Below are 10,311 nucleotides of genomic sequence, written 5' to 3'. Positions count from 1 at the left end.
CACATTTTAAATTCCCTTGTAAACCCGTCCTAAAATACCAATCATTTAAGGGGAAATGTATAGTCAAAACTAAAGGTGGCCATACATGCTCTATAGTCAAAACTAAAGGTGGCCATACATGCTCTATAGTCAAAACTAAAGGTGGCCATACATGCTCTATAGTCAAAACTAAAGGTGGCCATACATGCTCTATAGTCAAAACTAAAGGTGGCCATACATGCTCTATAGTCAAAACTAAAGGTGGCCATACATGCTCTATAGTCAAAACTAAAGGTGGCCATACATGCTCTATAGTCAAAACTAAAGGTGGCCATACATGCTCTATAGTCAAAACTAGAGGTGGCCATACATGCTCTATAGTCAAAACTAAGGTGGCCATACATGCTCTATTATTATTCTATGAAAAAAGCTTTGGTACAATATTTGGTGCATGTGTTGTGTGAGGCGAGACGACCAACAAGGCAAAAGCCTTGGATATTGGTCATCTTGGCGCCAACAGGATGGACAGACATTAAATTACATGTAAAGCCTACATTTGCCTACAATGTATATCAGTTGGGCACATCTCCCCCACCCAAATGGCATAATTTGTACTGCATATATCCCCTCCGCTTGCCAGCACCATCACATTTTCCTAAAGCAAATAGCAGCTTTCACCCGGTGGCCATTTTTCCTCTGATACATAATCAGATACATTTAAATCTGCAAATAGTATAAACACACACAGACCCTTATTCAGCATACATTTAATCACGAATACAGGCTCACACAGGCACAACTGTCTTTGATAAAAGTTCTGCTTTGTTTGAGCTGAGCTCAGGAGAGAAAGTTAGGAGAAAAAAATTGAAGCAGACAGCTAAAGCTGAGTTTCTATGGAGGAGGAGAAGGAAATCTAAGTGATTAAGGGGATGTTGCAGCCTCACTATTAACCTCTGGACAGCTAGAGTGGCAGGTATTGAAAGATTTCAAAGAGGCTGATTAAATTTTTTTGTGTGGGGTTTACATGTCCTTTTAATGCTGAATCGTCAGATAGAGGTAGAATTTTTTTTGTTTCTACCTGCATATCTGACAATTCATCTCTTAAACGAGAAGGAAAGGCTGTCACTTGAGGGTGCCAAAATGTTAGGTACCCCCAAGTGATTTAATTGATTACCTTTAACATTGCCCCTGGCTGGCGCTCCTGTTAGGAGAAAACCGCACCAGCCAGGGGTACCTGTAGCGCAGCGCTTTCTTCTTCCTTCTGTGCGTTGATATCTCCACAAACAGAGTAAGGCAATGCAGAAATCATGTGCCATATTAAACTCCAGCCGCTACCAGATCATTTTGTGAGCTAAGGGACTTATTTGCCAACCATTCTATTTAGTAAGGGGAAGCAACCTCCAGTACAATATCCTTTGGGCTTCATTTATGTGAATTCCAAATAAACAACAAGGGTAAGTAAAAAACTATTTCCTTTTTATTAACATGTATGTGCAAAACAGAATTCAACTAATTAAAAAAAACTTTAATAAATATATATATTTTTTTTCTTAAAGTTTTACTTCCAAACATGCTCTGTAGACTGATGCACCGCATTGCCTTTACTCTAAGGGATTGGTTACTCTCCCAATGAAAAGTATAGAGCCTGCAAATGATAACAGAAAAGACATGGTTATTAGGATTGTTTGGTACAAATTATCACATTAAATGAATGAAAACAATGTCATTTTAAATTGTTCAATTGTCTAGTCCTTTAGAAAATTATCAGTCATGTTTGACCCCAGTTGATTGTCCTGTGTAAGAACTATAACCATTGTATTCTGCACAGTTTATGTTTATAATCCATAAGCATTGTTACTGAAGCACTATAAGTGCAATTTAAATCTGTGCCCCTGTTAAGGTCCCCATACACTATAAGATCCGCTTGCTTGGCGATGTCGCCAAGCAAGCGGATCTTCACCCGATATCCCCACCTACGGGTGGGTGATATCGGGCAGCAAGTACCTTAAAAAAAAAATAATCAGATCGTTTGGCCCTGGGGCCAAATGATCGGATTACATTTGTGGTTATGGGGCAGTCGGTTCGGGGAACGCATCAACGAGCCGATGCGGTCCCCGATCCGACCAGATTTTCTAACCTGGCTGATCGAGATCTGGCCAGATATCGGTCGGCCAGGCCGCTCTGTTCTGCCCATACACGGGCCGATTAGCTGCCGAATCGGTCCAAGGGACCGATATCGGCAGCTATAGTTGGCCCGTGTATGGGGACCTTTATTCCCTGTCTATCTTCCTCACGTCAGGAAGATACTGTATACTTGGGCAGCTGGGGGGCACATAGGCTGTTCCTTTATTATTACATCTGTGCCCTGATTTCAGCTTTAATAGAGTGAAACTAAGCCATTACTCCAGTGAATGCTTACACATATGGCAGCAGGAATTTAAAAGGCAATTTGTTCAGTGTTAACCTTACCTGAGCTTGCTTGTCGTAAGAAAAAGAAAAATGGTCTGTCTGCTTTAAAGACGGGCATGCGGGATCTTTTTAGCAATACCATCGCTGTTAGGGGAAAAAAATAGTAGCAAAGTAAAGATGCATTGTTATATATAAAGATAATCCAGTAATTGGATGTAAAGCTATCTCCAGAAAATATCAGATTTATAGTACATGAGAGTTGCTGCTCATTGCTGACTAAATCCAAACCAAAAATGGGTAGAAATGCCATATTTCCGATACCAAACTTAACTGCACAAGCCCTAACAGTTCTGCGTGCCTACAGCAGTAATTATCCAGGCCTTGAAAATTGGCACAGGAGCTCCCCATTTTAGATATTGTTAAAAGTGTCAGTGACACTGCACATGCTCAGTGGGCTCTGAGCAGCTGTTGAGCAGCTAAACTTAGGGGTTTTACAAATGATCAAGCAGAAAATGAGACTGGCCTTTCATAGAGGATAATGCTACAAGGCTGATTATCCACAAATCTTCGGCATGTAAAAGCTTTATGTAGAAGGTAGTGGGACAAAATTCAAGTTATCTCTTTATTCAAGGTTTTTTCTCAAGTTTGTAAACTCACAAATTCGAAGTATGCAAGTTTCTTTTTATTCAATCTTTTCTTCATAGTTGGATTTTTTAATAAGCAAACATTCATGTTTTTTAAACTGAGTAAAAAACTCAAACTCAAAAATTGATTGAAGTCCAATAATGTACAACATTTCTGTCTTTTTTGTTAAGGTTTAATTCTCTTTTGAGTACTAATGCGCAGGGCAGGGACACAAACAGTATGCCTGTATACAACAAAAGTATGTGGTGGTTAATTATTCATTGATTTTTATTTATTTATTTATTTTGAGTCACAAAGTTCAATTTGGGAAAAAGTGAAACCGTCCTGGTACAGGGGAACGACATCAATATCCCTGTGTAGGTTTCAGTCTCTCCTCAGGATTTAAAGTTTATTTGCTTTTATTTAATGGTAACTGCATTGGAATGCTTCCCCTATATAACATTTCAAAGCCTGTATCATTGCTCAGCAGAAGGCAGGATTGTAACATTTGACAATAGGTTGTCTTTGTCTATGGATATTATCATGTTTGGGTGCTTATCCATCATAACCTGAGTAGTGAAACCGAAAAATGGAAACAGGCCACTCCAGGTTATAAGGAAACCGGTATGGGATCCTGTTATCCAGAAAGCTCCAAATTACAGCAAGGCCGTCTCCCATAGAGTCTATTTTAAGCAAATAATTCTTATTTTTGAAAAATGATTTAATTTTTCCATGTAATAATAAAACAGTACCATGTGCTTAATCCTAAAAGGACATAAATCCATAGTGCCACAACAATCCTATTGAGTTTATCGCTGCCTTTGTACCATTCCTTGTCTGAGCTTTACCTGTGACTCCTGATGCCCTTGTACCACCCTCTGCCACTTCAATCTCTGCTTTATGAATGGCTTGGGAAATGTATAGGCCGCTTTGTTCTAGAAAAAACATAATGGTGTTACTAACACCACTGGATAGAAGTGTGTATGGTTGCAGATTTAGCTGAAGTTATCTTGTATCAGTAGTTTTTATAATGAATTTGTTACCTGATATTCCTTTAAAATTTGCTTTCCATGGGTCAAACAGATCTGTGGCCCCCAGGGCTGGCAAAACGTTCCTTAAATTACTGTGGCTTTGTAGTCTGAACCTGCAAGGAAGGACGCAAACATGGTGCTTTTTGCTCAAGGATTCTATGGACTTTGGAGTGCCGTGCATTTGCACTGTGCTTTAAACAAGCAGTTACATGATTTGCTTATTCAACAGATATGTAATAAAAGCTAGCAGAGATGGATACAATCCATTTGTTAATTTATTATTTTGCTTATTTCCAAGTACAACAGGGGGAAGGTGTTAGTGATTAAAAGAACCTCTTGGTCTTAAGGTGGACGTACATTGGCAGATTTAAGCTGTCAATTGGGCCCTTCAGACTGGGCCCACCTGACCCATATCTGGGCATGCTTTAATTTCCTATCGCATTGAGGATGGCAATGATCAAATAAGGCCGTTATCACCAACCTTAGGTAGGCATACTGGCAGAAAGACCTACTTGGTTGGTGTAATGGTATATGGCCACCTTTAGTCTAACCTCTTAGGAAATACACTTTAGTGGCAACTCTAGCTATATAAATAATTCCCTTATCCCTTTTATATACCTTTGACTGCCCCTATGTGGACCGGCAGCCTACAGAAGGCTCTGTTTGACTGTACACCTGGTAATTATGCCTCCAAGTCAAAAATAAGCCCCTGTTTTGAGGCCACTGGGAGTAACATCCAAGGGGTTGGGGAGCAACGTGCTGCTCACACTGGTTTGGGATCAGTGCTCAAAGTACTGTTATATCCAAGCAAATCCATATATGTATTAAAATGACACTACAATAGGATATTACAGCATTAACTAGTACTCAGCACTTTTTCCTACTGCTTATATTTATCCCCAGATTAGCTCCATTTGTTGCATCTCAGATGCAGAATTGAAGGCCCTTTTGATGTAAAATATGCCTAAATAAAGTGTTTGGATGAACTGCAGAGGCCATACTCTATATTTTAAGCACTATACACTTAATTTCATTGATTTCTAATACAAATGCAAGTGAATATGTGGGGTAGTTGCTTACCTGGGCAGAAAAACATCCATTTTCATTCTCTTCATGCTGTTGGCCCACTGTGCCATGCTTTTGGATGTCAGGTTTGCCTCAATGCAGGAAAGTGGCGTGTTTCTATCAGAGGGCCGTACCACAAACATGCTGACTGTATTCCCGATGTATGGCAGCTCCACCACCGTGAACCTTTTTAGGGAAGGAGTCTCAAACTGGCCTAGCAAAGTAATACGTAAACATTGTGATAATGCGTAATTATATCACTTGTCATTGGGTGGTACAGCTAGAAAGCCTAGAGCACTCAATCATTGGGGCACTTTTATTGTAGCAAACAGTACAATATACGGATTATACTTACATAATTGTAGTTAAGCTGTTTACTGCACCCCACACAAAACATACAAGGGTCATTTATAAAGTTCACGCAACGCAGAATTATTCACACAGTAAACATATTTGCCTTGCTCGTGTTTATATTTATAAAGCCTAACAAGACTGATGCAAAGATCAGACAGATATCATAGTAATGTGAGTTGTTTCTGTAGTGAGCACCAGTGGCGTAAGTATGTATACAGCAGACCCCGCGCAGGGCCCAGGCAACGGGGATTCGAGGATTTTTCTGCAGAGGGCCCCAGAGAGACCAAGCTACGCTCCTGGCGTGCACTATGTTCCAAAGACTCCAGTAATGGGTCTGCCATCAACCAAAATAATATAATTAGAATTATTTCCTTAAAATGGTTTCTAAAGGACATCGCCTTCCTGTAATTCGGGGCTTTTCAGATAATGGGTTTCAGGATATGGAATCCCATACCTGTACTCTGCTCTGATTTTCTTTCACATTCAAGTGCTCAACATTAATTTCTTATCCAGATAATATTAACACTGCAGTATGCTCTTCAGTGTAATGCACGGAACAGTCATGGCTGCTCACCATAATTGACATCTGCGGTTTGGTGCATCATGGGAACTTTGATAGTCGACCCATCGGTGCTGATGAATGGCAGGGTCTGAGTGTCTGTGAAAGAGAATTTTGTTTTCCATGTGCTTTTAAAGTACATGGTGCTGACAAGCGCTATCTGTGGGAACACTGGGCCAAACTCATCACAGGGTACCAGAGGCTGTATACCACCTGGGGGTTAAAACACAGAAAACATCATTCACATGTGTAAGATGAAGGCAACAAGCAGCCCCATCACCAGTCCTGAACTGGGATTCAAAATAGGCCCTAGCAATATAAGTACACAGAGGCCCAAACAGCCCCCCCCCACCAGCCCAATAAATAGTGAGTGTCTATGGCAACTTACAGCAGCCCCTCTGGCATTTGTCAGAATCCACAGATTGCCAGTCTGGGCCTGGTTCTGACCAGGAAAGCCTGTTTTTTTCCAGGTCAAAACTGGCTGAATCACTTGGCATCTACTATTCATGACTATTCTCTGCGAAAACTATGTATGTATTTTAGATGTACAAGTAAGTGCCATCTGGCAGATTATAATGAGCTGCAAGTACAACTTGTATACTCTTAGTCTAGCAAGATAAAGAAGGATGTAATGAGCTTCATGTGCATATGGGCACGAGATGGGCACAAGGTATTGTGGGTACTCACCACCTGTATTACTGCTCACCCACTGGTTTATCTGTGTCGCAGTCATGCCGGGCTCACTAAAGTTAGCAAGCTGGAGGCTGCTGTTTGCCCATAAAGCAGCATATTGAATAAACCGAGGGGAAAAGGTTGTCCCTGTTTGGATAAATAAAGCACAAGCCAAATGGATGGCGGTGCCCTGGCTGGAGTTGGCCAACCCTGAGAACATGGTCTCCATGAAGTCTTGCACAGTGACATCTGGAAAAAGAAGGAGAGCCTGTTTAGTCTGTGCTTCTAAAGCAAGTAAGCATCTTATCATGTGCCCGTCATGTACCCGTCATGTACCTTATCATGTACCTGTATTACAATCCATCACCCTATATTGGGCACGTAACAAAGAAAAAATATATCTTTAAAGAACATCAATGGAGAACCAAAAGCTATTACTTATAGCTTCTATGCATATACTTAAGGTGGCCACACACGTGGCGATTTGCGATCTTTCATCCGACCATCGGTCACTAACCTTCAGGGCTGAAACAGCAGATAAGGAGGTAGAAACAATAGGATTTCTACCTCTTTCTGCCGATTCAGCCCTGAAGACAGATTTTGATCAGGCGCCTTCTATGGCGCCCAATCAAAATCTTTTAACTTGGCCGATCGGCGAGTCGACCGATATCAGCAGCCTCGGCAACTTGCCATACACACACCGAATATCGTACGAAACAATGTTACGTATGATATTATAGGTGCGTGTATGGCCAGCTTTAGTAAACAAATTGATTCAACCCACCTACTGAATTCAATACGGTCTGATTCTGATGCACTTAAAAATGTAGTTTTTCAGAAATATGCTTTATTTAGAAGTTGGGTTGATCTTTCATTTATGACACTTTAAGTTAGAAAGCACCACTGATATAAGTTGTGGTGAGGTGATCCAATAGCATTATACCTACTATCCCTCAGCTATAACCCCACTGCTACTATAGGCACCATCTCTCCCTACTATACCTGCTATCCCACAGTCCCTTCCCAGAGGCTATTATCCCCCCACTGCTACTATAGGCACCATCTCTCCCTACTATACCTGCTATCCCACAGCCACAGTCCCTTCCCAGAGGCTATTATCCCCACTGCTACTATAGGCACCATCTCTCCCTACTATACCTGCTATCCCACAGCCACAGTCCCTTCCCAGAGGCTATTATCCCACTGTTACTATAGGCACCATCTCTCCCTACTATACCTGCTATCCCACAGCCCCAGTCCCTTCCCAGAGGCTATTATCCCCCCACTGCTACTATAGGCACCATCTCTCCCTACTATACCTGCTATCCCACAGCCACAGTCCCTTCCCAGAGGCTATTATCCCCCCACTGCTACTATAGGCACCATCTCTCCCTACTATACCTGCTATCCCACAGCCACAGTCCCTTCCCAGAGGCTATTATCCCCACTGTTACTATAGCCATGGGGCTAGCCATATTCTTAATTTCCCAGGGTGCCACAGCCATGTGACCTGTGCTCTGATAAACCTCAGGCACACTTTACTGCTGAGCTGCAAGTTGGAGTAATATCACCCCCCTCCCAGCAGCCGATCAGCAGAACACTGGGAAGGGAGCAAAATAGCAGCTCCCAGTAGGTATCAGAATGGCACTCAATAGTAAGAAATCCAAGTCCGGCTGGCTCCTTCTGAAAGCTCAGACTCAGGCACAATGCACTGAGATAGCGCCTACACACCAATATTACAATTAAAAATATACATTTGTTGGTTCAAGAATAAAAGTGAATTATTTGCTATGTAAAACAGTGTAATTTAGAAATAAAAAGTATACCATAAAAATCACGACAGAATCCCTTTAACTACTCCCCAGTGTTGCAAATGAACAATGAATGGAACTTTTTTTTAATTTTAAACATTACCATGAACATTGTATCCCAGGATGCTTTCCATCTGTGCAAAGGTATTGCCTTGGGCTCCAAACTGCAGCAACCCCAGGGAGCTGGCAACACTGCTCGGGGACACCACCAGGTTTGTTCTGTTCTCCATATTCACTAATGTCTGGTACAACCTGACTGCAAAATGCAGGTTCAGTTCTCTTAGTTTGTCATAGGAAATGCAAGATGCCATACTGGAGCAGTAACAGCACAACAGGGACACTATGAAACAAGCCCGGTGCAAGGAGGACATGTGTGCAACAGTTGTTTAGACCTGCAATAGGAAGAGATACATCATAGAATAGTTATACTGGCTGCTCTGTATATAGATTGTATAGTGCATTGTAGGACTGTGGGTATGCATGTATGTATATCTTTATTTATAAAGCGCTACTTATGTACGCAGCGCTGTACAGTAGAATACATTAATACAAACAGGGTGTTAATAAGATAATATTAGATAGATACAAAATATAACAATAAATACAAATAAATAAAAGATATAGTTGCAATAAGTTAAAGGAACAGTAACTCTAAAAAATGAAAGAGCTTTAAAGTAATAAATATATAATGCACTGTTGCCCTGCACTGGTAAAACTGGTGTGTTTGCTACAGTAACACTACTATAATTTATATAATAAGCTGCTGTGTAGCCATAGGGGCAGCCATTCGAGCTGGAAAAAAGGAGAAATGGCACAGGTTACATAGCAGATAACAGATGAGCTCTGTAGAATACAATAGTGTTTAATCTGTTATCTGCTATGTGCCTTTTCTCCTTTGAATGGCTGCCTCCATGGCTACACAGCAGCTTATTTATATAAATTATAGTAGACTTTCTGAAGTAAACACAAAACTTTTACCAGTGCAGGGCAGCAGCACATTATATTGTAGTTACTTTTATACACTTTCATTTTTTGGTGTTACTGTTCCTTTAAGAGTCAAAGACACAAGAGGATGGAGGTCCCTGCCCCGTAGAGCTTACAATCTATAAGGGAGGGTAACTTACAGACACAAATAGGCAAATATATAAAAATACTTGCGAGTCTTTCCCGCCGGCGACTTACATGTTCGCCGGCAGGATGGCGGGTCATGGCAACTCGGGGAGATTAGTCGCCCGCGAACAGGGAGTTTTGTCGCGGGCGACTAATCTCCCCCGTGTGCCAGAGCCCTTAAGCTCTTGTTTGTGGACCAATATTTGGGCTGGGCACCCCTTTATCTCCGAACAAGATTTCAGATACATGAAAACAATAAACAATTTGTCTGGCTTTGGCTTCCATTTGTACTTTATCTTGGAATGAAAATAAACCTTTTCCTCCTCACAATCTGACTCTAATTACCTTTCAGGCTATTCCCCTTTTCCATTGCTTTGGATTCCCTCTAGGAGGGCAACTCATCAGTCCGAGAACATCTGCTTTGCAGTGTCTTTATTAAAAACAGGATCAAACTATTATACGGAACACTAGGGTAAGAGTCTTTCTGCAATCTCCAGCACCATGCCTAAAATATTCCAACTTTCTCCAATAAAATTATTTTGCATTAGAATTTGTATATGGGTAAGTAAATTACAATTAGCTACTAGACTGCAGGAATGGCAATGCTGGAACTCTGGGCATCATGGATAACAGGTTTCTAAAGCAGTACTAAACATAGATCAGTAATTCTAAGAAAAGCTGATATTTGGTAAAAATC

General features: G+C 41.2%; 1 protein-coding gene across 1 annotated transcript; it reads right to left on the bottom strand.

The window, feature by feature from the left end:
- Positions 1-1,580: 1,580 nt before the first annotated feature.
- serpine3 (serpin peptidase inhibitor, clade E (nexin, plasminogen activator inhibitor type 1), member 3) lies at positions 1,581-8,890 on the bottom strand. Its single transcript, XM_031896230.1, has 8 exons — positions 8,608-8,890; positions 6,571-6,942; positions 6,037-6,234; positions 5,124-5,322; positions 4,056-4,156; positions 3,861-3,947; positions 2,449-2,532; positions 1,581-1,624 (listed from the first exon to the last, which is right to left on the bottom strand). Exons 1-8 carry the CDS (start codon positions 8,873-8,875, stop codon positions 1,581-1,583), a joined length of 1,353 nt encoding a protein of 450 aa, XP_031752090.1. The 5' UTR covers positions 8,876-8,890.
- Positions 8,891-10,311: the final 1,421 nt, after the last annotated feature.

Source organism: Xenopus tropicalis, chromosome 2, assembly GCF_000004195.4.
Source record: "Xenopus tropicalis strain Nigerian chromosome 2, UCB_Xtro_10.0, whole genome shotgun sequence".
NCBI lineage: Eukaryota > Metazoa > Chordata > Amphibia > Anura > Pipidae > Xenopus > Xenopus tropicalis.
Note: the sequence above shows the minus strand (reverse complement) of the source record. Positions and strands in the feature narration are given on the sequence as shown.